The sequence below is a fragment of the Serinus canaria genome, chromosome 4, assembly GCF_022539315.1.
Source record: "Serinus canaria isolate serCan28SL12 chromosome 4, serCan2020, whole genome shotgun sequence".
Lineage (NCBI taxonomy): Eukaryota > Metazoa > Chordata > Aves > Passeriformes > Fringillidae > Serinus > Serinus canaria.
Genome location: NC_066317.1, coordinates 1,714,909 through 1,740,327, shown reverse-complemented (window position 1 = coordinate 1,740,327; position 25,419 = coordinate 1,714,909). Strand labels below are relative to the sequence as shown.

Here is a 25,419-nt window from a genome sequence, read left to right as displayed (position 1 = left end):
ATTTGGGTACAGGGGAGACAGCAGAACGAGTCCGAAGGAGAGAAATAAAGAGCAGCAGGTGGGAATTTGTGCAGGTCTGTCACAGTTTAAAACTGAGGGCAGGATCAGTGTCAGATTGCAAGCAGATGTATTAATTTTCACTGCTTATATTCACTGATCGTGTGTCATATTTGGTACACCATCGTACACGTGCTCCAATTATGATTATTGCCCCACAGTATTCCACGGGAATATGGCGAAAGGGATGAACACCGCGCATTTACTGAGAGACAGTAACAATCCCTGGATTGTTACATTCCCGCGCCCTGCTGCCAACGCTTGCGACTCGGCACGCACAGCAGGCGCAAACCCGTGTGATGTTATCCCTTTCCCTAAGAGAGAAGGGAGCCGTTTATTCCTTTTTCCTTGGCGGGGCGAACGCCAACGAGCGGAGCCGCCATGGCCGCCCGCAGCCGTGAGGGGAAGGGGGCGTGGCCGAGCGGAGGGGCGGGGCCCGCGGGGAGGGGCGTGGCTCTGAGGCCGACTCGGCGCGCCGGAAGCGTCGGCGCGCGCCGCGCGCGGCCGTGGGCGTGGCCGGAAGTGCGCAGCAGCCGCGGCAGGCGGGGTGCGCCGCCATTACGCGGAGCGGAGCAGACCCGAGCGGGCCTCGCGTCCCCGGCCGCCGCCGGCACCCACAGGCGGGCCCGGGCCTCGGGGGGCCCGCCCGGCCCCCCTCGCCATGGAGGAGAAGGGCTTCGCCAAGGAGCTGGACCAGTGGATCGAGCAGCTGAACGAGTGCCGGCAGCTGAGCGAGAGCCAGGTCCGCAGCCTGTGCGAGAAGGTGAGTGCGGGGCCCGGACGTTGGCAGGGCGGGACGGTGCCCGCGGTGTGTCCGGCGTTGGCAGACGGGCTTGCGGCCCAGGGATATCGGCTCTGGGAGGCGGCCTGCTGCCTGTGGAACGCCGGGCCTGGGGAGAGCGGGGTGGTGCCCGTGGGATATCGGGCTTTGGGAGGCGGGGATGCGCCTGGCGGGATATCGGCGCTGGGAGAGCGGCTGGTGCCGGTGGGTTTGGGGAGAGCGGGATGGTGCCCGTGGGATAGACGGCCCTGGATAAGTGGGGCGGTTTCTGTGAGATTGGACATGGGGTGGCCAGGTGGCTGCCTCTGGAGTATCCAGCGCGGGGGGTACCCAACGTCCTGGTGTGCCGCACAACATGGAGGAGCCCCGCGCTGAAAAATGAACCCCGAGTCAGTGAGGAAACCCGCTGATTTCTGAGGTGGGATCTCGGCAAGCAGAGGTGAGACCCAAAGAGGCTCCCAGCCCGCTGAGGGGACCAAAATAGAAAGAGGAATGGTCGGATTAAGGACGCTGTCTGCTATTCTGGACAGGCCTTGGCAAACCGTGCTCGGGTTTGTTTAGTGGGCACTGGGAAAAGCCGTTTTTTTTCCAATCAGGAGAAAGGTCCTCAGACCTGTGCTGGGTGTTGTCTGAGCAGTCCCTCAACACTGCAGTCTGTGACCGAGGGAAGATTTTCCTTGCCATATTCCTCCAGCAGTGATCCTAGCACTCCCTAACTCCCAGACAGCTTCTGTTTTCTTTTCCTCCTTTTCATTTTTTCAATCCTATGCTGGGGCTGTCCGTTTGTTTTGTGACTCTTTCTCCAGAACTCCCTCATTTGTGAGGGAGCTGTGCCTGTTTGGGAAGCTGGAGTTGTGGTTGCTGTGTTTTGGGAAGCAGATTGTGGCTGGACACACAGGAAATAGGGAGAAGCTGGATGGGAGAGCTCAGCTGGAGGTGGGGAGGGTGTTTGTCCTCCAGGAGGCAGGTGACAGGGAGGTGTGTCATCTGTCACAGCACCACCTTCTTCCAGGCTGCTGGAAACTGATGGAAACGACTGGGGCATGAAGGAAACACTGTGCCCTGCACTGACTTGGCTTGTTTAAGTTTTGGGGAGTGGTTGTGTCACCCAGGAGAGGAGCTTACAAAAACCTCTGGGTGTGCAGCCCTGCCACAAAGCTGGTTTAGTTGGTTTCCTTGAAATTATATTTGGAGAAATCCTCTTCTCCAGAGCACTTCCTAGCACTCTTGTGTTTGGGGCTGATTTCAGAGGGGCCCAGCACAGCAGTACCTTTTGCCTCAGGTGTCAGTCTGTGGGAGAACTGAGTACTAAAACAAAAAACAAAATGAAGTGGGGGGAAAAAAATCCACGAACAATCCCAGAGTTATTTGTGTGGGTCATTCTTGGTTTTAAGTACTGTCACAGTGGGTAGCGATGAGGGAAGGACTGGACACAGTGGAGCTGTGCCTAGTGATTGTGCCCTCTTAAAAGCTTTTGAAATCTGCAGCCCTGGAAGGACCTTGTGTCCACACCTGCCCAGTGGCCACCTCACTAGGCAGCTGGTGTGCCCCCTGTGGCTCATGCAGGGGAGGGAGGTGCTGCTCCTCAACATGATAACGTTGTTGCCATTCTGTTGGTGTTTAAAATGGAAATTAGCTCAAATCCTGCAGAAATTCAGAGGCTGATAGAAGGATTAATTGTGGTTACTGCTGGAGCATTAGGGGAGGGAGTTGAGAGCCATCCTGCTTAATCCAGGTTTTTCACCCAGATGATGAAATGGACTATGGATGAAGGCAGGGAAAAAGCTGTCTCCTGAGTTAAACAAGCAGCCATCCATGACCATCACTCTCCTTGCAGCTTCTCTTTCCTCTCCTGGTTCTGTGGAGGTGTAGGAGGGGACACAGTCCAGGGAATTCCTGGTGTTGTGTTGTGTCTTGGCTGGCAATGTTTTGTCTCTCTGTTGGCGGTGCTCATCCTGGGGATGCTGGTTCAGGAGCCTCTGGGAGCACCTGGGCACCTGGCAGAGGCTCTGGGTGTCTGCTGCAGCCTCATTCCTGAAGGGTGAGACAGCTCCATCCCTGCCATCCCTCTGGCTTCCATCCCACTTGGCTGGTTCTCCTTCCAGCCAAGCTCCCTGAGGGTCAGTATCCTCAGCCCACTTGGTGCTACAGGAGTTTGAACAGTGGACCTTGGTGGGATGGAGGTTCAGATGAATTTTGATCCCAGACTCCATGCCTGGCTTCAGATTCTCAGAGAATGAGCCTGTGTGGGTCAGACCAAGCTGAGGGAATGAATATTCCAGAAGGAATGGAGCTTTTCCTCTCTCCAAGGCTCTTCAGAAGCACCCAAGGAGTTGAGGTGATGGGCAAGCTCTCAGCCAGCCAATGGGTTGCTCTTCAGAGGCTCTTTGAGCACAGACAGGCAACCATTGGTTGGGTTTATTTAATACAAGGGAGGTTTATTTAATAAAAACTCCTAAAAGGTGCTGCTTTTTATCCTGACCTGGATATGGTTTTCATCCGGCACAAGTGGGACAGATGCACAGGAAGCTGATACCATTAGTCACTGTTTTTTGCAACAAAGGTAGCTAAATTTTGACTTCCAAGTCATAGTTATTTATTAGCCTCCTGGTTAAGTAAGTGCTGATGATGCCAGGCAGCCTGCTTGCATCAGAGGCTTTTATTTTTGCTTTGTAATAGTGCTTTTTATTTTAAGTCATTTGATTTCAGTGTTCACACTGCAGGCAGATGCACTGTTAGTCACTGCTTTTCTGGGGTGTTTTTGTTGATGCTGAGCCTTTTGAGAGTCTTGTTCTGCATTAGAAAATGATCACGTGAGAGCAAGCTGGGGCTCCCGAGCCTGATGTAAACCAGCTCTGCAGAGTTCAAGTGACAGCCTGGATGTGTCCACGTGCACCCATGAGTGTCCTGCCCACAGGGTGAGCTAAAATGGGTGCAGGGGAACAGCTGCTTGGCAGCACAAGGAGCCACTCCTGTCACCTGCCAGCTCCTCCTTCCTCATCTGAGGAAAGTTCTGGGTTCTCCTGGCAGCGACATTTCAGTTGGTGGGCCGGCTCCCCTTCCGAGGGTAGGTTTGAAGTGAGCCTGTTTGCCCTGTTCCTGTGGAACAGGAGCCCTGCTGAGCTCCAGCTTGGAACAAACCCCTGCCTGTTGCTTTGTGCAGCAGCCAGAGCACAGGGAGCAGCTGTTTTGTGGGTTTATATTTGTCTCTCCCAGAGGGTGGAAGCTCTCTGAAGGCGCTATAAATGCTTTTAAAGACGTGTGAGCAGATTTTGAGTGCTACTACTGCACTCACATACAACATGTTCAGCAGTTCCCAGGCAGAGCCCATCTCAGCAAGTCCAGGGGCAGGAGGTGACTTTAAGGATCCCTCAGGTTAGGTTCTGTGCAGAGAGCCTGCTGGATGCAGTCCAAACTGTCCAAACTGCTTGGGGTGTAGTTATTCCTTCCAAATACATGTTTTTCCTAAAAGAGGCAAGGCAGCAAACATTGGAATGGGAATGCAGGCATCCTCAGAGGGTATCCTTGGGAAGCAGCTCCCTTCTGGCAGCACAGCGTGAGCCTTAGCTCATCCTGAGCTAAGGGATATGGCAGGGAATACCCAGATCATCACCTGCCTGTGACTGCTCAGTGTTGGTGATCTTCCAGCCCTTTTGTTTGGATCAGATGGAGCCATCCTGTGGGTGTTCCCTGTGCCTCGGATGTGCCAGGAGCGCTGATCAGCATCAGTCAGTGAGCTGCAGGCAGCACAACAAACCTGGTATTTGATAAGGATAATGAGGTGGTGCAGATAGGCTACATTGCATGGTTGTAATTAGCTGAGGAGCTGCTGGGTGTGGAAGAAGAGATGACTAAATCCAGGGATGCCATCCCTCCATCTATGGCGGTTTTGTTGCCAGCTGGGTACAGCCAGGGAAGCTGGTTGTGGCTCCATATGTTCCAATTGCCTCTGTCTTTGCTTTCCAGTTGTGTGTGACTTGCCCGTAGAAGTTGCTGAACTGTTGTGCTTGGAAGAGGGTTGGAATTCTGGTGGACAAAATGTGCCCTGGGCAAGGAAATCTGGCCTTGCTGTTGTAAACCTGGTCATCCCCGTGTACAGGGATTTGGGAAACACCCCTTGTCTGTACTCACCCACCAAAGTGTTTTTGCAGTGGTCGGCTTGGGCAGCGGGGATGAAACTGGTTTTCCAGTGGGAATGCAGCAGAATAACATCACCTGCCTCAGGAGGAGCCTCCTCCCTTTTGTGTCCTAAACGTGCTTTCCTTGCCAGGCTAAAGAAATCCTTACCAAGGAATCCAACGTGCAAGAGGTACGCTGCCCCGTCACCGTCTGCGGAGATGTCCACGGGCAGTTCCACGACCTCATGGAGCTCTTCAGGATCGGTGGGAAGTCTCCAGACACAAACTACCTGTTCATGGGAGACTACGTGGACAGAGGCTATTATTCAGTGGAGACAGTGACTCTGCTGGTGGCATTGAAGGTACGGCTTGGGAGACTGGGGATAAAACCTGGGAGCTGGGAGCCATTTTCTCCTTCCAGTGACGCTCCTGTTGGCTCGGGCATGACGGGCGTAAATGGATCCGTGTCAGCGGCCACGTGCTGGGAGCAGGGTGCTTGGCTGCTGTGGGTGATATTCCATCACTCCTTGTTTCCATGCCCCTGCTAAGGAAGGTTCTGTCCACCCCCAGGTGCGGTACCCGGAGCGCATCACCATCCTGAGGGGCAACCACGAGAGCAGGCAAATCACCCAGGTCTACGGCTTCTACGACGAGTGCCTGCGCAAGTACGGCAACGCCAACGTCTGGAAGTACTTCACAGACCTGTTTGATTACCTGCCTCTCACAGCTCTGGTAGACGGCCAGGTGAGTCTGGGGTGAGGAAAAGCCTCCCCTGCGTAGATTTCTGCAGGCTGTGTTGTCCGACATGCAGAGGAACAGTCCCAGACAAGCTCCTGTAACTTGTGATCCCAGGGCGAGATGGCTGGGGTTGTGAATTAGTGTTAACAGAGTTAGACACAGCTGGTTTGGAGGTCATTGCTCCCACTTAATGGATTGCTCTTTTCTTTCTGGATCAGATATTCTGCCTCCACGGTGGCCTCTCTCCATCCATAGATACACTGGATCATATCAGGGCTCTGGACCGCCTGCAGGAAGTTCCACACGAGGTAACAGAATTCAGAAACTGAAATATCTGCTGTTGGAAAATGCAAATGTTTTCTCACCTTGCGGTCCATTTAGACGCCTCGTTACACGTGGATTATGGCCTTTCCAGGAGCTAGAGCAGATGAACATTTGGGCAAAGCACACTCTGTGTGCTTTGATTAGAGCGGCCTACATAAGGAGAGCTGTGGGGGTTTCACAGCTGTTTTCCCCAGAATCATGGGATTTTTGGGCTTTCAGTCTGACTCAAAGAACAGGATTTGGCAGGGGAGGGTGTTTACTATGTTCAGCCTCCTCTCAGATGTGGTTGTGAGCTGACAACCACCATGTGAAGCCACATTGTATCACCATGCTTCCTCCCCAGGCAGCCCAGCCTCCCTCCTGTGGTGTTGCACCTTGTTACAGTTTCCTGGGGCCTGAAATCTGGGCTACAAATCCACACTTGGAGCTCTGGGGGCAGCTGGAAGTTGTGCTGGGAGTGGCTGGGGCTCACGGATGTGTGCTCAGTAAACTCTGGCAGTCTTGCTGCTGTAAATACAATGTGTTTAAGCACCTTGCCAGTGATGTCACACAGAGCTCCTAATCTTGCCAGGGTCCCATGTGTGATCTGTTGTGGTCGGACCCGGATGACCGCGGCGGCTGGGGCATTTCTCCACGTGGTGCTGGCTACACCTTCGGGCAGGACATTTCCGAAACCTTCAACCACGCCAATGGTCTCACACTGGTCTCCCGCGCTCACCAGCTGGTCATGGAGGTAGGGCAAGCACTCTGCTAGCCAGGGCTAGCAACACAGGGGCCCGGGGGTCTCCTCTGGGACACCTTCCACTCACAGGTTTGTTGGCACCTTTTACACAGGTCAGTACTAAAGAGACGCTTCAGTCATGTGAAAACAACATCAAGTGACAGGCTTTGTCGTGCAGCCTAAATAAGGGCATGTTCTGGCCTTTCCAAGCAAATTGCCCCCTTCCAAGTAAATTTCCAAAGGGGCTGTGTCACACCCCATTTGTGGCAGGAATAATTTTTTCCATGCTGGCTTGTTCTTGTTCTGAGTGCTGCTGCCTGTCCCACAGTGCTCAGCAGTCAGATGTGACAGGGATTATGCCATTTTTGGCTGTCGACAGGCTATTCTTGGATGTCTTGCTGGAAAAATGCCAGGTGGGTCAATGGAGCAGATGCCTTTTTAAAATCTAGTGCAGGTAGATCCCTTAAGCAGAACCTTGTTTCAGAAGTCACTGGCATTCAGCAGGCAAATTGTCACTTGTGGTGCAGGAAAGCTGAAGGCATCCCTAAAAATCCCAGGGCTTTTTAGTGGTGCAATCCGTAATTTACCAGTGAGGAGTGGATGATCTCCTGTAGGCTGCTCGAAGCTGGTTTTGCCAGGTACCTGCTGCTGCTTCCTGTGGTAAAGCACCTGTTTTGAAATGAAACTAAGTCACTTGGAAATACTTGAGGAAATTTGCAGTTTCACAAGTGCCTCAGAGAGTTTCAGGCCTGAAGAGGAACTTTGGAGGGGCTGAGGTTTAACAGAGGCCTTTTGTTTTTCCCTCTCTCTCCCTGGCAGGGTTATAACTGGTGCCACGACCGGAATGTGGTGACCATCTTCAGTGCCCCCAATTACTGCTACCGCTGTGGGAACCAGGCTGCTATCATGGAACTAGATGACACTTTAAAATATTCCTTGTGAGTATCCTGCCTTGGGCTGGGCTCTCTTTCTCTCAGCCACTCTGTGAGGAATGGCTGGTTATTCCCAAAGGGGTTCTTCGATGAAAAGTCAGCTCAGACCACTCTGGAATTAATGTGTGCTCTGCCTTAAAGTAAGCAGTGAGTTAAGCTCCTAGAAGCTCTTCTTCCTGGCTGTCTGGAGAGTTGAAGCTTTTGCACTTCCATCTCTTTATTGCCTAAGCTTGATGGAGAGTAAAAACACATGGATTTAGCTTTTTGTTTTCATCTTTGCTAAGATGGAGGGGGGAGGAGGGTGTGAATTGTGCTTTCAGCTGCTCCCCTGAGAAAGTGGTGACAGCCTGCTGGGTCACTGATGAGTTTTAACTCCCATGGGTTCTTGTTTTGGGGCTTGGAGTGTTTTATGTGCGCTAGCAGCAGGAGAAGGAGCCTGGTGTTTATCGTGGCAGTGGAAAACTACTTGTGGAGGAGGGTAAGTGATGCCTTTTTGTTTCCTGCAGCCTCCAGTTTGACCCAGCACCTCGTCGTGGAGAGCCTCATGTTACCCGTCGTACCCCAGACTACTTCCTATAAACCTCTCCCAACCTTTGTAGAAGGAAGTACACCTGGCATTTTAAAAGAGCAACAATATTTACACGTTTCTGTAAGAAATCAGGGTTCGTCTCAACTCAAATCCCCATCATGGACCAAAATGTGCCATACAGAGGACGAAGAGCATTTAGCACAACTTGAGACTGAATTCCTTACGACACTCTCTCTGTCCCATGCCCATCAGCCCGAAAGTCAGTTTGCCTGCTGTATTTGTAGTCGTTGTTTTCCTTCTGGACTGTTCAGAGAGGAAAAGGTAACACTCTAACAACACTCATCTCCTCTGACGCTTCTTTGTACATTTTTAGTTCTAGTGTTTAACTGGCATGAATTAGAGTTTGTTTTCCAGGGAAGTGCACACTAACTTCATCCCCCACTCTTTATTTTATTGGAAAGACCGCTCAACTTAACTGGAGAAAGGAAGTGATTCCTGCTTGGGAGTACGTTGTCATAACCCAGATAAAAGCGTTCCCTTTTTAGCTCTATTCCCATTCTGTGCTGATCCTGCCGCCCTTTTGTTTTTTTAAATTGTTTTGGGGTATTTTTATTTTGTTTTCTCTTTTGTTATTCCCCCCCTTCCCCTCTGTATATTTGTCCTGGAAGTGCTTGCAATCCTTCTCGCTGTACCTGAACCAATAAACTCGCCGTTGTCAGCCCCAACACGTGGTGTCGTGTAAGCCGGGCGGGACCGGGGCGGCACCGGGGGCGGTCCCGGGGCGGGGCGGCGGGGCCAGACCGAGCCTGGAGCGATGGCGGCGGCCGCCTACGAGCTGCTGGTGCTGGGCGGCGGCTCCGGGGGGCTGGCGGGGGCCCGCCGGGCGGCCGAGCTCGGCGCCCGGGTCGCGCTGGTGGAGCCGCAGCGCCTCGGCGGCACCTGCGTGAGTCTCTTGGGGGTGCGCCCGCACCAGGGGCGGGGAGGGACGGGGGAGGGGACGAGCGACGCGGGGCCGGTGCCCCCTTGCTGACCCCGGTGACTCTGGGATGGTGGCGGAACCCCCGGGAGGGGCGCGGTGCGGGAAGCGGGAGAGGAGGAATCGCCCTCCCGGTGTCCGAGCGGTGTGCAAGGACCTGCCTCGTCAGGCTGAAGCAGGACGGATCCCAGCCCCCCATCTCCACCAGCTTCTTCCCGGCCGTTTCCAAGCCGTTTTCAAGCAGGTGGCAGGATGCCGATGGATCCTGGATCTGTGTAGCACAACTGCAAGGTAGTAAAGCTGAACTCAAGAGCATGGTGAGCTGGTAAAGAGCCAAAAAACAAACTGGTTCCTCAAGCAAGTGAAGGACAGGCTCTAATTTTATGCCCTAAATGCATTCTGCTGGGAAAATTACCATATTCCCAGAAGTGCAGGAAAAAGATGGCAAGCACCTTTCTCCTAGTAAGTAATATTTACAGGATGAATGGAAAAATACCCCGTGTGTTTGAAGGCCCCACCTTCCATATTCTCTTTCAAGGAAGTGAAGGAAAACGGGCAAACCGCAAGACCTTAAGCCTCCCAGGGCGGTTACACCCCTCTTTTTCAAGGAACCCCTAATCCTGCCTTTGTTTTCCTGAGCAGAGAGCTGGGATGTGGGATGCTCTCTATGGCACTGCCTTGGGAAAACTGGGCTTTGAGACTTGTTTTTATTCCCTCCAGGTCAACGTTGGATGTGTGCCAAAGAAGGTGAGGCTCTTCTGCCACTGCGTGGGCTGGGTCTGGTGTGGGCGCCTGCCAAATTTTAGGGAGGTGCTGGCACAGGGTGTGGGGAGGAAGCAGGGCCTTGGAGGGATGCCGTGGGTGCTCCGGGCAGAGGTGAGGGATCAGGCAGCCTGGCAGGGGTTTTCCCAGAATGGCAGCTGTGCTCCTGAGCCAACCTGGAATTTGCGTGGGCAGGTGATGTGGAACACAGCGGTGCACGCGGAGTTTGTCCACGACCACGCTGACTATGGCTTTGAAACTGCGGGTGTCAAGTTCAACTGGAGGTAGGAACGGGAACCAGTTGGGAACCAGCATCTTCCAGTGTGTGTCCCACGGGGAGCAGCCCACTGTCCACTTCCCAGGGGTCCCTGGCTGCTTCCAGGCTCCCATGGGCTGTGCAGAGCTGGTTACAGGGTTTTGGAGAACCTGGCTGTGGGAAGAGATTCTGGGAAAGACAAACACAGGGAAGGCAGGCACAGAAATCTTGCTTTGGTGGGGAAAAGGGTCACAGGGAGCTGCTTTATTTTGTGGCGTGGCTGCCACGTGCCTGAGGGGTTGAGTCCACAGAATCACGGTTGGAAAAGACCTTTGAGTTCATCCAGTCTAACCTTTGACTGACCCCCACCCTGTGACCTGGACCGTGGCACTGAGTGCAAGGTTCTTCCTGAGCTCTGCCATTCACCTGCTGGCAGTGATGGCATTCCCTGCTCTGTTCCAGGACCATCAAGGAGAAGCGAGACGCGTACGTGCGGCGCCTCAATGACATCTACGAGAACAATGTGAAGAAGGTGAGCGTGGGATGTGTTTATCCTGCAATCCCAATGGCAGAAGTGATGGATTTTTGGCCACTTTTCCAGCCCCTTCCCACTGTGGAAGCCCTGGCTCCATTAGCTGTCTCCTCATGCCGCTGTTAACCCTGTAACTGTAACCCCTAAGGCTCACATTGACGTCATCCGGGGCTATGGAAAGTTCACCGCCGATCCCGAGCCAACCATCGAAGTGAATGGGAAAAAGTACACGGCTCCTCACATCCTTATAGCCACGGGAGGGCGCCCGGCTGTCCCTTCCGACAGCGAAATTCCTGGTGAGCCTCATGACATCCCCCGGGCCCCCCAGGCGGGGAGAGGTCTGCCCAAGAAAAGCAGGCTTTGGGAGGGCAAGGGGGACAGCTGAAGGGTGCGAAAGCATCTCTGCTTTGCAGGTGCCAGTCTGGGGATGACCAGTGATGGCTTCTTTGACCTGGAGGAGCTGCCGAGGTAAAGAGGGATCCATCCCCCGCAGCCACCGGTGCCATCTCCAGGTGGCTGCACACGGCATTGTCACTTCTCCGCAGGCGCAGCGTCGTCGTCGGGGCCGGCTACATCGCGGTGGAGATGGTGGGGATCCTCTCCACACTGGGCTCCAAGTCATCGCTGCTCATCCGCCACGACAAGGTACTGCCACCCCCTGTCCCCAGCTGCCACACCCAGCCCTGGTGGTCAGAGTGATTTCTGGCTGTCAGTTCCTGGTCAAGGAGGGTCTGAGTTGGCACGGGAGTGGTGATGCAGGGATGGTGGCATGGGAGCCATGGAGAGGGTGGAGGGGACGTGTTTTAGCAGCACTCACCCACGTGCCTGGCGTTTCTGCAGCCATGCGTGTCACCGCACCCGTCCCCTTCAGCTTTGTTTCAAGTCAAAACCTGAAGAGAGGAACAAAGGAGAAGAAAATAATGGAGAAACAAAGAGAGGAGTTTGTTAACCAGAAGCAGGCTAAACCTGTTGGGTTCCAGGAGCAGGGAAATGCTGGTGGAGGGGCTGCCAGGCAGTGACTTTGCCTGCAGACCCTCGTCTGACAGGGTTGGGGGGGTCCTTGCTCAGGTGCTGCGAACCTTTGACTCCCTGATCAGCTCCAACTGCACCCAGGAACTGGAGAACACCGGGGTGGATGTCTGGAAGCACACACAGGTGGGAGAGCACAGAGCAGCCCTGTGACTTGTCCCATCCCTCCTGCAGAGGCAGGGCTGGGGGAAAGCTGCCCTTTTGGGTGCTGCTTGCTGAGCCGTGGTTTTGCCAACATCCCTGCTTCTGCAGCATGGCTGCCATCTCTTGTTGCAAGGCAAAAGCCATGTGTACTTTCTCCTGCTGCTCCTGTTCCCCCTAGGTCAAGAAGGTCACCAAGTCTCCGTGTGGGCTGCTGGATGTGACGGTGGCCTCGGTGGCACCCGGCCACAAGCCGACGGAGGCAGTGATCCGGGACGTGGACTGCCTGCTGTGGGCTGTGGGGCGGGAGCCCAGCTCCGACGGGCTGGGCCTGGAGCGAGTGGTGAGATGGCAGAGTGGTCCCTCCCTGCTGCAGGGGGTGCCTGCAGGTCTCTGGGTGTCCCACGGGTATTTGGGGTTCCCTTGGGTCTCCAGAGCCTGTCACAGGGGCCCCGCGAGCCATCCCATCCATGCTGGAGCATATGTGTCTGCTGTTTGCCATGGCAGGGCGTGCGGGTGGACCCCAAGGGCCACGTGGTGGTGGATGAGTACCAGAACACCACCAGGAGAGGGATCTATGCCATCGGGGATGTCTGTGGGAGAGCCCTCCTCACCCCAGGTACAGCCGTGCCCCCTCCCCTGCTGGGCCCCGTGGTGCCACGTGGCTCAGGGTCCCTGTCCCTGGCGCAGTGGCCATCGCAGCTGGCAGGAAGCTGGCCCACCGGCTCTTCGAGGGCAGGCAGGACTCCCGGCTGGACTACGAGAACATCCCCACGGTCGTCTTCAGCCACCCGCCCATCGGCACCGTGGGGCTCACCGAAGGTGGGGACACAGCGGGTGAAGGGGCTGGGGACACTGCTTGTGTCAGAGCTGCTGCTTGCACGCTCAAGATGCTTTGAGCTCCAGCAAGTGAGCCTTGGCAAAAGGGCTTTGAATCCTCTTTTTGAATGTCCCCTGTGCATCCCTCTGAGCCCTGTTCTGTGGCTTCTGCTGCAGAGGAGGCCGTGGCCGTACATGGGAAGGACAAGGTGAAGATCTACAACACATCCTTCACTCCCTTGTACCACGCTGTCACCCAGAGGAAGGTGAAGTGTGTGATGAAGCTGGTGTGCGCTGGCAAGGAGGAGAAGGTGAGTGGGGGCTGTTGGGGACCATGGCTGGCTGTCCTCTTGTCCCCTTGTGGTCAGCTCTTGGGCTGGGATCCAGCTCCCCCAGCCTCAAGCCCAAGAGCTCACCCTGGATTCTGGGTCCCACCTGGCCTCTCACTTCTTCTCCAAAGGTGGTGGGATTGCACATGCAAGGGCTGGGCTGTGACGAAATGCTGCAGGGCTTTGCCGTGGCCATCAAAATGGGGGCCACCAAGGCCGACCTGGACAACACCGTTGCCATTCACCCCACTTCTGCCGAGGAGCTGGTGACGCTGCGCTGAGCCTGCGGGCACCGACACCCCGGGGATGGTGGCAAAAATGTTTCACGTGTTTGCAAAAGTGCCTTACTGCTGGGCGGGTGCCTGGAGGGTGTGTCTGTGGGGTGGGTGTGGCTTGCTGTGCAGCGGGAAGTAAACGCGCTGATGCTGGCCAGTCTCTGCCCTTTACTCTTTGGTGCCTGCCTCCTGCCGTGCCCAGCCGTGCAGGGTGCTGGCACGGCCCGTGGATGTGGTTTGGGAGAAGGCTGGCAGTGGTCAGGTTCCTCTCCTGCAATCCCTGGCACTGGGGCCGGGCAGGGAGCAGCAGAGAGTGGGGTGTTCCTGGGTGCTGGAGTATCCTGGATGGGCTCCATCCTCCTCTTTGTCTCATGTCCCAACACCACTGGCTCTCCAGCTTGTAGTGACATCACAGGAGGAGTCCAGGCTGGGGGTTCAGGAACCAAATTCCCTGTTTCCAGCCCCATTTCCAGCAGCTGGAAGCTCCAGACCCGGCTGGGAAAGAAGAGACCTGAGTTGTGTGGGGTTTTGGGGATCAGAATGGGGCACATCATGTTGAGCCTGGGCCAGGCACCTTCATATCCTGGAAATAGGGACTGAGGCGTGTGTCTGGGGGGCACCAGGCTCATTTGGCCAGTTTTAGGGTCCTGTAATAAATAAATCAGGCATTTCTTTGGCTCAGAAATGATGCAAGTCCCACGTTGTTGGCACTTGGAGCCACAACTCCCCACCTGGGCAGTCCTGGGGCAGTGAAGCAGACTCCAGCCCTGTCTGGGGAGTGCGAGTGGAGGCTCTTCCAGGTACTTTCAGGTTTTGGTTACAGAGCCCAAATCCTGCCTTTGGGGGCTCAGGGCACACCCCAGACTGGTGAGAGAAGGTGTGAGCCGGGGGCGGGCTCAGGTGTGCAGGGCGGAACTGGAGACATTTGCACCCCGGGAGTCGCTCCCCTTCCTTTCCCCTCCATGCCCCTCTATCACCCAGGTGCTCTTTGCAAGGAAAAAATAGAAATGATGCCACGGACAAAAGCATTGACAGCAGGACTGGATACACCTGGGCAGTGAGGGCAGTCCATGGAAGTCAAACTGGTGACCATCCAGAGGGATTTTAAATCGGATACTTGCAGATTTCATTTCACAGGAACTCAAATTTTTTTGGCACCTCTTGCTTATATGTTTCCCTGTTGGAAGAGGTCAATTGGTCTTTTTAATGACCAGATTAGCCAACACAGGGAAAAACAACCAGCATTCCCTGAGCACCTCCATCACTTCCATATCCATCTGCAATCAGGGGCCGATGGACAGCAGCCTGCCCTGAACAGGCTCCGGGTGGGACTGGATGACCCTTGAGGTCCTAAACCAAACCAAACCGTTCTGGGGTTCCATGACAGTTCCATGAGCTCTCCTCGAGTTTATTTGGCATCCTGTCCTTCCTTCTGCTCCCAGCAGATGGTGCCGCCGGCCTTCCAAAGAGATGGAAGCGTCCTGGGACACGGATCGGCGCTGACGCTCACCGAGCCGTTTTTAAAACTAAAAGGACAATGTTCTGCAAGAACTCCGTGATGAGGATTCCATGCTGATGTTCCACGGGCTATGGGGGAAGCAGAAAGCGGTTCCCTGCAAGTCTCAATTGCCTGCCAGTCTCAGCTCCCTGCGTTGTGGATATTTTGTTGCTTCCATGAGTAACACCTCTCCATCTGAAGCTCTTTGGATTCCAAAGTGAACTCGGCACCTTTTGGGCTTCCAGGAAGAGAGGATGTGAATATGGGGAAGTGATGGGGAGACAGAGAACTGCAGCAGTGTGTGTGTGTGTGCAGGGAGAACTGGGGTAGGAATTCTAGACAAAATCCTCTTACCTGGATGCAGGATCTTCTCTTGGCCAGAGGTTTGTCTGTCTGTGGCTTTTTCAGAGCATCCAGCTCCGGGCCCCCAGTCCATCATCCTGGATTCTGGAATTCCATCTGCTGCATCACACAGGGCAGAACTGCCCTTGCTGCAGTGTCTGTGTGTGGCTGGAGCTTCTCAGCCTCCATTTACAGCATGTGATGATTCCATACAGGGTTGTTATAATTCCATGGTGAGTTATGCTGGAAAAGAATTTGTTGGTTTCAGTTAATATTGGGACAATTATTTGTTCTGTCGAATTTAAACGACTTGTTAAAGGATTTATTTTTAAATTATGGCAGAAATTAAAAGGGGAGTGTAAAAAATAGAGAATTTATTCTTATTGAAGAATGATTCCTGCATCCATGAAATCATGAATTGGAAGCCTGTTCTCCTAGAATCTGTCCTTGGGATGCTGTTTTTCTTTCCAGAAAAACCTGATGCAGAGGCAGCTAAGGCAGAACCTGCCATTTCAGGGGGCCACCCGGTTTGATCTGGGCCACAAAGACTGATTTTTTCCCCCCAGCTCCTGGCGTAAAAGCTGGAATCTCTGGAGAGCCTGGACCTGAATGCGGGAGCTCAGCAGGTAGGAGCAGAGTCCAGGAGATGCCACTGTGCTGGGAGCACTCGGAGCTCCGGGGCAATCTGGACTCTAATGGATGGGGGGTGTCAGGGGTGGCACCTGCAGGGGTGACTGTGACTTCCTGACCCTTGGAATGAGCTTCCCAAGGCAGAACAGGGAGGCTCTGCAATGGAACACAGCCCAGAAACTCTTCCAGCCGGACAGCCCCCAAAGCCCCGGGGCTTGGAGCCTTGCTTTGGGCAGGGCTCTCGGCTCCCTCCTTCCTGCCGTCCCTCCTCCCTGCCTGAGGCAGGAGCCGCAGGGGCTGCGGGAGCAGGGGCTGCAGCCTCGCTGCTGCCTGCGCGGAGCCAGCGGCTGAGGCGGAGCTGTAAGCGGGGTACCCGGGGGGATTGGGCTGCCTTCGCCCGGGGCTGGGCTGCTCCTGCCTCCCTGCCGCGGATGGGAGCTGGGGAAAACCGCGGGAGCTCAGCTAGCAACAGGTCTGTGTGTGTCTGAGAGAGCTGGAATGCTGCTTGCACCGCTGGAGGTGCCCTGATTGACTGGGGGCACAGCACTGCCTGCCCGGGCATCCCGGTGATGCCAGGGACCTGCCGGCTGGGAACAGCCCTCCTTGGGCTGCCCGGGGTGGGCAGGGCTGGGACTCGGAGCAGTTTGGGCACTGGAGGGGATGGGGGTGGCAGCAGGTGCTCCTGAGCTTCTGCCTTTTGGGTTTCAGCCCCCGTGTGCAGGAGGGCCTGGGCTGAGAGCTGGACACTCTGCAGAGCTCCAGGATTGGGAAAAGAAGAGCCTGGGGCTGTTTTTTTTGTGTTTTATTTTTTCTCAGTAGTTAAGACAAGTTCACATCATTTTATTTTGCACTTCTATCAGTAGCAGGTACCTCCAGTAGGAGGAAAGTGTCTGGAGCTTGAAGTAGCTCATGTTAGCCTGTAAATCTGAACCATGCCAGGGGCTGCAAAGTCTAAAATACAGTGAGATCAGTTTGGGGTGTTTTGCTGGGAAAAGGGGTGTAAAAAAGTGTAACTGAGCATTTCCTGAGGCTGGCAGCTAAGATAGGACCTCATCCCTAAAGGATGGATCTGTGCTGCTGTTTTTTTTTTGCCAAAAGAAAATCCTAGCAAGGAAAACTTAGTTTCAGTCCTTGCTGTTTGGACTGCTGTGGTTTGCAGCTGTCATTTACTGAGCAGAATTGGCTTCTACTGGAGTCAAACCAGGAGGTTTCCCAGGTAACCTCTCAGCGTGTCAAATTCCTGACATCAATCAGAGGTACCTCTCCGTGCTATCCAGGTAAGGCTTAGAATTTGGTGTTAATTAAAACTGAGTCACCGAGGCAGCAGCAAATGGAAATTCAAGAGCACTAAAAGGTTTCACAGGATCCTCAGAGGAGGTCACAGGAAAAAACCAAAAAAAAAAAAAAAAAAAAAAGAAGTACCTAAAGTCCCTGTGTGGATGTGGATGGTGATGTAAAAGGAGTCAGAAGGTAGGAATGTACAGGGAGGGTTCAGCCCTTCCACAACCATCATCTTTCTGCAGAGGTGACACTGCATTTAAACCTCTGCTGTCACCCTCAGAGCCAGTTCTTCCCCTATGCAGTTATTTAAGACTAAAGGCATTGCCTCTGGGCAAATCCAGCATTGGGCTGAGGTGGAGTGTTCAGGATCCAGCCCCACGGTGCTGCACAGGGAGCTCACCTGTCCTGCCCTTGGGCCAGGCAGGCTGCTCTGCCCTGTTCCTAGTGAGGCATAATCCAATATTCTGCATCCCAGGAGCTTGGGTGGGGGTAAAGAGCTGTTTATTGGGACAGGCTGTAAGTCATGATGCCCTGTGTGACCAGGTCACGGGCTGTCTGCTCTCATGCCTGTCTCACAGAGGGCCATGGCACTTGTGTGCCACAAGAGATGGAAATCAAACCATTCTGTGGCTCTTACTGGTGCAAAGAACCCCTGTGATGTGTGTTGGGATTGGTTTGGCTTTTCCTGGTCTTTCACTTGGCAGTGATTACAGGATCCTCTGTGCCCCCCATTTTGGGGGGGACATAAACTCCCTGCTGGCAGAGCCATGTCCTGTACCTGCTGAGTGAGCCCTCGCTGGCTGATGGCCCCTCAAACACTTGTGTTGTTTGCCAATTCTATCCCCCACTGAGACTATCTCATGATTGTCCCAATTTCAGGGGTTTTTTTTACCTCTATCCACTTGCTCCCCAATTACTCTCCTCACTTTCAGTGCCCCAAATGACAGGGCTGTCAGGGAGTGACTCATGAGCAGAGTCTGAGCTGAAAGGTGCAATTTAGGAGGCTCATGTCCCATTTGTGGGGAATTTAGTGCTGCCAAGAGCCCGGCAGGGATCACTGATTTAGCTCTTCCTATAGACCAAACCCCAGCACTCACTGCTGAACTGCTGGAGCCTCTCTCCAGGGAAAAAGCTGTGGCTTTTTTTTCTGTGGGGTCCCTGCCCAGTTTCCAGTGATGGATGGGAAACTGCTACTTGGAGGCTGCATCCCAGGAGAACTTGAGTAATTTCCTCCTGAAAGCTTTTAAAACAGGGACTTGCTTCCAAGGTAAGGCAGCTAAAATCTTATTGCTTGCCAGGCTTCTCAATATAGTGGTGGCATAAGGGTGCCTGGGTGTGGAAATCTTACTTTAACCTGATTTCAGGGAGCAGTTGGCTGAGATTTTAGTTAAGATTTAAAACAGCCTGGGACACATCAAATAAAAAAAATATATTTAGAAGCTTAAAAGTTGACTGAGCACAAAGTAATGAAAAAAAAAAGGGTTATAATGACAAGGAATAGGTAAGTAGCCTCGGCTCTAATGAAGCAGGGTGGAAATTATATATAAATAAATAAAAATATATATATAAATACAGAGCCATTGCCAGCTTGCTGTGAATGCCTCACCTGCCATTTGCATCTCCTGATTTACAGTTACAATTTGGCTTTGGAGTGAAATGTTTTCTACCCCCAGCTCAAGTGGATGAGTGATCTGCAACTAAGTCTGGTGTTTATTACAGTCATCCTGCTGATAGCCTTGTTCTCCATCATTTCAAGGTTGAGATCTTTTAAAAAGAAATACTTATTTTGAAAAGAAATACCTAAAAACTATTTCCTTTGGCCCCAGTTCAGACTGTGCAGATAAATGACTCTGAGGGGAAGGTAAGCAGTTTAAGCTCAGTGAGAGAAGATGTGAGTGCAGCTCCGAGATTGGCACACCTGCCTGGGATTGCCCGTTTCAAAATGAGAAATTTGCTTCTCAAGGTGCACTTGCTTTTCTTTATGAAAGTAAATGTCAGTAAGAAAGAATGATTTGATTGCAACTGGCTATTTTTAGGGTGTGTTTTCTTCCACAGCTCCTTTCTCCCAGCTGAAAACCAACTGGGATATTCATTTGGAGATGAACCCCTCCGAGGTATGTCACATAAAATATCATGGAAATATAGATGGATGAAGAAGTTAAATACTGGAAGAGTAAGTTCTATTACCTTAATTCACAAATATCCCCTGAGTCCCCAGCTCAAGCCCTGCATGGCCCAGACCAAACACCTCCTGCACCACTCCCTGTGGAACTGGGAATGGGGGGTTTGGGGTGGCTCTGAAAGAGAAGCCAAGATGAGCCCCAATTCCCATGGGCTGTGCACGGGGTCCCTGTGGAACAGCATTTCAGTTTTTTAGTCAGTGGTTCCCTTCCTGGCTCTCTGAGGCAGAGGATGATCCATCAATTTCTCCCTCCCTAATTTCTCAGACACACAGACCAATGTCCTGTTCTTTTTGCCATCCTTCAGAGGCTGTGCTTTGCCCCTGGGACTTTCTCACTTTTCAGCAGACCAGGGGTCATTTTCCAAGGTGGGAAGCCTTGGGAACTGGGACCCCTGGGAAGTCTCTGTTGTTGTGCCATTACTGAGCTCAGGACAAGGGAAGAACAAATTTTTCAGCCCTTAGCACATGGAATGTTCTTGATGCACAGCTACATGCTCCTGCTGTTCTTCCCATCTCTGAAGTTTGCTTGTTTTTGTTCCAGCCTTAGAGGATTCTGTGAGGATATTTTACACAAGACAAATGAAGACATCAAGATGACAAACCCAGCGGGTTGTGCACAGGGGTGAGGCAGTGGTGGCTGCTCCAGGGGATTTCTTCCACGTGCTCAACATAAAAATGATGGCATCGCTTCATAAGGGCTTGGAACTCCTTCTCTAACCATGGAAAACTGAATTTCTCTTCCCAGAGGTACAGGATTGTCCTGCTCAGGCTGTGAGATGTTACAGTGTGTATTTGTCTATGGAGGCTGTGTCTGGGATTCCAGCAGGGAAGGAGCCTCCTGTGCTTGGGAACCCAGTGTGGGTTGGGAGCCTCCCTCCCACTTTATTCCTTTGCAGATTTTCTCTGGTGTGTTAAATGAAGGAGGGAGGCCTTGCTCTTATCAAGTTATCACGTGGAAGCAAATTACTGTTATTTATCATCTTACAACAATTAGGTATTGCATATTTTTTCCCTTTTTTTAGATGATTTATGTTTCTGTCCTCTGTGCCTCTCTCAATTATTGATCACTGCTGGTTTTAGCAGGCAAGACCCCTGTGAAAACACAAGGCACTGGCTTAATTTCTCCTTCCAGCCAATCCTCCTCCCCCTCAGCTTCAGGATAATAGAAATCTGCGGATCTTTTCCATTTCCTGTCATCTGCAGCGTTTGCACAGCCACTTCCCTATGCCTGCCACAGCCAAAATTTCATTAGTGCAACTGGGATGAGACTCAGCTCCAGTTTTGCCTCAAGGCTGTTTACAACTTCTTGTTTACCAGCTATGGACAAAAAATATTCCAGAGATCATTACTGGAGAGATTAGAAGCTGCTGCCTCATCACACGGTGTCAGAAACAGAGAAAACACAAAATATGTGACCAAAATAACCATTATTCCTCCTGCTTTTAGTGTGATAAGGGACAGCCCTGTCATGGCATGACCAAGAACTTCTGCCTCAGATCATCAGAGACCCGTGGAAAAGCCAAGCTCCAGCAGGTAAGGAAGGAAAGGCATCTCTGGGGACAGCACAGGGACAGCTGGGCATGGGGACTGGGAATGTGGTGGGAGCCAAAAGCCACCTTCCCCTGGCCACAGTGTCTCCCTAAAGCAACTCCTCTGGGAAGCAAAAGATTATGGCAGAAAATTAGTGGGTAATAAGAATTATTATGTGGGGAAGAGCAGCAAAGGGAGCAACAGGAATGCTGGTTTTTAATGGAGTGAGAGAGCATCTCTTGGGATTTATAAAGGTCTGGGATTAAAGGAGCAGTGTGAACTCGTGCTGTCAAATATCTGCGTTGGCATTCTGTCAGAGCTCCCCACCTTGAGTTCAGGCTGGGGTGCAAGAGCACCGGTGCTGCTTCCTTGAGGGGTCAGGAAAATGGGCATTAAAGCACTTCTCACACGGCTGACTCTGAGCTCTGGCTGGGGAAAGCATTTGGCACATCAGACATCTCAATAAGAGTACCTCCAATGATTCTGAAAGCATGTTGAGTAAAAACTAATCCAGGTACATAAGCCTTTTTTTTAAGGACAGCCCCACAGAATGTAAAACTGTTCCTACACTCATTCCAACCTACAAGCAACTTGTTTTTGGTGAGGGACTCCAGATTTTTGTCTCCCTGCCTGGCTGTGCAGGCATTTAATAAGTCTGTAAAATACAGACCCATTAAAACACTGCACTGCTGCTGGTTTCTGAACAGGCACAAGAGACCAGAACATGATGGGTTTTTCACTGCTCTGCTTGTTCCAAACCTGAGGCACAGCAGAATAAATACTTTATTTTACTGCACTTGCAGAGGCTCTGCTGAGCTTTCATACGAGCTCATCAGGATTCAGATAACTTGTGCCTAAATTTAAATCCCATTTCTATTAAGGAATTTGAAGCATCTTGAAAGCACCTGCGCTCATACTTTAATTTCATGCCTGCTGCCACCAATTAATTTTGCCCCCTGCTTCTTTAGGCACCCTCATCTGGGAGACAAAATATCTGTGGAAAAGAGTTTGGAATGCTGCCTCCAAGTCAAGTTAGCTGCTTGGAAATGAACCCAGCTCTCTTGTAGCTCAGCACGCTTCAGACACAGCATGGTCCTTCTTGATTGCAGCCTTGGAGTTATGTAGCTTGTGAGCAGGGAATTAAATCAACCAGCTGCACACAAAACCATCTCATGTCCATGAAATGGGGCTGAATTTGGATACTTGCAGGCAGAAGGCTTGTGCCACTTCAGAAAGCTTTAATCCCTGTTTTTCAGAGCTGGAGTTAGTGACTTTTTAGTCACTGCTCAGCCACCTCTCTGCTGCCAGGGTGCAAGTGAGCCTTACGCTTATTTCAGCTCACAGTGCACCCAAAACAGATAAAAAGGCAATAATAATAATAATAATAATAATAATAATAGCACATTCTTTCAGATCAATTGCAAGCAAACTAAACTGACCTCTTTACAAATACCTTTCAGGGCACGTTGGAACACAAGGAGGAGAATGGACTCCAACTCTTCGTGGGAGTGGCCTCACTTGGATTTGCTGAATTACAGCGGGACGTACAAGTACCTTTACCTGGAAGGGAATGTCTCCTACGTGGACTTCTACCTCCACCAGCCTTGGGTGGCTGCTCTCTTCATCACCTCCTACCTGCTCATCTTCCTCCTCTGCATGGTGGGCAACGGGGGGGTTTGTTTCATCGTCCTGTGGAGCAGGCACATGCGCACGGTCACCAACCTGTTCATCCTGAACCTGGCTGTCAGTGACTTGCTGGTGGGGCTCTTCTGCATGCCCACCACCCTCCTGGACAACATCATTGCAGGTGGGCTGGGTGCCTGTGGGGTGGGGAGAGGCAGGGACACGTGTCTAGGGGGCTCTGTGGGCGTTCTGAGTCAGTGGAAGGTGTCCCTGCCCACGGCATGGTGCTCCTGGGCATGGCTGGAACTCCATGATCTTCCCTTCCATCCAAACCACTCCACGGGTTTATAGTTCTACTCAGGAAATGGAGGATGACAGCAAATGATTTTAGGCAGAGTCCTGCAGTGAGATGGCAGCAATTCCAAAATGCTTGTTTCCTTCCAGGGTGGCCCTTTGGGAGCCTGGTGTGCAAGATGAGTGGGATGGTCCAAGGCATCTCTGTTTCTGCCTCTGTCTTCACTCTGGTTGCTATTGCCGTGGACAGGTAAGATGCTGCAGAGTCTGTAACCATCAGTGTCATCTCCCCTGGTCCCCGACCACCCTGAGCCCAGTCATTAACCCTCCCAACACCACAACAAATCAGATGCATTTTGCTCCTAAGCAAAATAAAATCTGGGCAGGTCTCAAGAGCAATATGCTCCTCCACCGGTGTCTCTTAGTGGTGGTGGAACCGGGTTATCCCAGCCTGCCTGGAATTGGTTTGTTCCTCAGCCATGAAGCTGGATAGGGGAGGTGTTCATACCTGCACAGGCAGCAACTGATAGGGAGGATGAAAACCAGGCAGTTTAAAATGTGCGTGCATCCTGGCCTGGGATACGAAGCATTCCTCAAACGGCTTCTCTGCTGCCCTTGCCGCAGGTTCCGGTGCATCGTGCACCCCTTCAAGCCGAAGCTGACCGTGCCCGCCGCCGTGGCCACCATCGCGGCCATCTGGGTGCTGGCCGTGGCCATCATGTGTCCCTCGGCGGCGCTGCTGCGGGTGCGGCAGGAGAAGCGCTTCCGCCTGCTCCTGGGCGCGGGCAACGCCACCCGCCCCGTCTTCTGGTGCCGGGAGGAGTGGCCCCAGCCGGCCATGAGGAAGGTCTACACCACGGTGCTCTTTGCCAACATCTACCTGGCTCCGCTGTCGCTCATCGTGCTCATGTATGCCAGGATCGGCGTTTCCCTGTGCCACGGCGCCGTGCCCGGGGCGGGGAAGCGCGGCCGGGAGCGGCGGCGCGGCGCCTGGAAGAGGAAGCGCAAAGCCATCCAGATGCTGGTCCTTGTCACCTTGCTCTTCGCCCTGTCCTGGCTTCCCCTGTGGACCCTGATGCTGCTGTCGGACTACGCCAGCCTGTCCGACGTGCAGCTGCAGCTGATCAACATCTACATCTACCCGCTGGCTCACTGGCTGGCCTTCTCCAACAGCAGCGTCAACCCCATCATCTACGGCTTCTGCAACGAGAGCTTCCGCCGCGGCTTCCAGGCCGCGCTCCGGCTCCAGCTCTGCGCCAGGCCCGCCGCTTCCCAACCAGCCCCGGGCAATGCCGCCCTGCCCGCCGGGCCCTGCCCGCCGCCCCGCACCGATAAGGGAGGAAGCGGGGTGAATAAACAGCAGGATTTGCTCATGGAGGAGCTCAAAGGCAATGGGATGGAGTGAAAGGCGCTGTGGTTCTGGGAATCTCTCTGTTCTCCCGGAAACAGGGCTGCTTGAACCCTGTTTGTGGTCACATTTCATTCCTGTGAGGAATCCCTTGTCCTGTAACTCATGCTGACACGGTCTGGCACCCAGCTGCCCCTGGATTTTCTTGCGGTCCTGCTTCTTGCCAGACATTGTGAAAGCCAGCTGAGTCCTGCTCAAATGACCAAATTTAGTGTTTTCCGTCACATTCCACTTATTCCCCTTGGTTGCCATTATTTCTGTCATGTCCATTAGTATCGCAGCTAGAGAAACAAGTGGCAATGGAAATTGGAGAAATAAAGGATAAAAAAAATGGGTTCGGCGGTCTGTTTTTTGGGGAACTCGATTTGATGTGGTGGGGGTAGGAGTCATGCAAAAAGACTGAAATTTAAATGTGAGCAGGACAGAAAACACTCAGCAGGGACAAGAGTGACAGTGGAGCAGTGGTGAGGAATGGGATTTGTGCAAGGACCAGCACAGGATCACAGAGCACTAAGGCTTAGGCTATAATGCCCTACAGGAGCCAAATCCCAGGTAAAGCCATTCCCCAGGGCAGTCCTGCCTCGGATAAATAGGAGTGACTTCCACATTATGACATTCCCTACTGCTCACTGGCTCAAAATCATCATTCTCTTCACTATACATGATCTAAATTTTATCCTCAAACCTTTAACTCCGTGTGCACTACTGATTACCTCAGTTTACCCCAAACTGTTCATGTTCTGCACTACAGCCTACCTTAAATTTACTCCAATTTTTTTCCCTGTTTGTCCACTGCTCGTTAAGTCATTTTCTCTTCAGAATGTCCATTTGCCCTAGGGAACAACTCAGACTTGATGGAGCAGCATTTCTCCCTCATTTTAGGAGGAACATTTCTCCCGCAAGCACACACCTTCTTTCACTCCATATCCAGTTGAGGAAACACCCAATTGGTGCTTGGCTCGGCCACAAAAGAGAGGAAAAGGGGGTTTTGCTGGCACTTGGGACACGGGCTCCGTCCCCCCTCACACGACCCCGGAGTTCGGCCGCGAGAGGCGGGAACGCGAGAGGGCGAGGCGGGAGCGAGGCTCGCCTCCCGCTGTCCAATCAGCGCTGCGATCGCCTCACGGCGCCAGCCAATCCCGAGACGGCCAAAGGTATTTAACAGCCGGCGCCTAAAGCGGCCTTTCGAATTTTCAGGTTTGTCGCTGCTCCTGCCTGCATCGCTGAGGTAAAAATACACTTTAATGTATCTATTTGTGATGTATGGAAATTGGAGTGATGTTTCAGTGTGGGATGTGCTGCGGGGCAGGTA

General features: G+C 52.9%; 3 protein-coding genes across 5 annotated transcripts; all 3 read left to right on the top strand.

The window, feature by feature from the left end:
• Nucleotides 1–579: 579 nt before the first annotated feature.
• PPP2CB (protein phosphatase 2 catalytic subunit beta) lies at nucleotides 580–8,925 on the top strand. The gene is made up of 7 exons (XM_009098491.4): nucleotides 580–820; nucleotides 5,109–5,318; nucleotides 5,527–5,700; nucleotides 5,913–6,002; nucleotides 6,590–6,751; nucleotides 7,559–7,677; nucleotides 8,178–8,925. The coding sequence occupies exons 1-7, from the start codon at nucleotides 719–721 to the stop codon at nucleotides 8,248–8,250; spliced, it is 930 nt and encodes a 309-aa protein (XP_009096739.1). The 5' UTR covers nucleotides 580–718; the 3' UTR covers nucleotides 8,251–8,925.
• A 75-nt stretch (nucleotides 8,926–9,000) lies between these two features.
• On the top strand, nucleotides 9,001–16,775 carry GSR (glutathione-disulfide reductase). Of its 3 annotated transcripts, XR_007777490.1 has the most exons (14): nucleotides 9,001–9,143; nucleotides 9,897–9,923; nucleotides 10,134–10,222; nucleotides 10,657–10,726; nucleotides 10,875–11,022; nucleotides 11,140–11,194; nucleotides 11,272–11,371; nucleotides 11,795–11,881; nucleotides 12,078–12,239; nucleotides 12,404–12,515; nucleotides 12,587–12,718; nucleotides 12,893–13,026; nucleotides 14,765–15,392; nucleotides 15,631–16,775. XR_007777490.1 is itself a non-coding variant. In XM_050973903.1 (13 exons), exons 1-13 carry the CDS (start codon nucleotides 9,015–9,017, stop codon nucleotides 14,876–14,878), a joined length of 1,359 nt encoding a protein of 452 aa, XP_050829860.1. In that variant the 5' UTR covers nucleotides 9,001–9,014; the 3' UTR covers nucleotides 14,879–16,775. The 3 variants fall into 3 exon arrangements, 2 of the variants coding, with proteins under 2 accessions (XP_050829860.1, XP_030094979.1); XM_050973903.1 differs by having other exon boundaries at nucleotides 14,765–16,775; XM_030239119.2 differs by lacking the exons at nucleotides 14,765–15,392; nucleotides 15,631–16,775 and adding an exon at nucleotides 13,176–13,472.
• Nucleotides 16,776–16,920: 145 nt separating this feature from the next.
• Nucleotides 16,921–24,440, top strand: NPFFR2 (neuropeptide FF receptor 2). Its single transcript, XM_009098532.4, has 5 exons — nucleotides 16,921–19,999; nucleotides 20,699–20,785; nucleotides 22,243–22,589; nucleotides 22,850–22,949; nucleotides 23,324–24,440. The coding sequence occupies exons 3-5, from the start codon at nucleotides 22,268–22,270 to the stop codon at nucleotides 24,102–24,104; spliced, it is 1,203 nt and encodes a 400-aa protein (XP_009096780.2). The 5' UTR covers nucleotides 16,921–19,999; nucleotides 20,699–20,785; nucleotides 22,243–22,267; the 3' UTR covers nucleotides 24,105–24,440.
• Nucleotides 24,441–25,419: the final 979 nt, after the last annotated feature.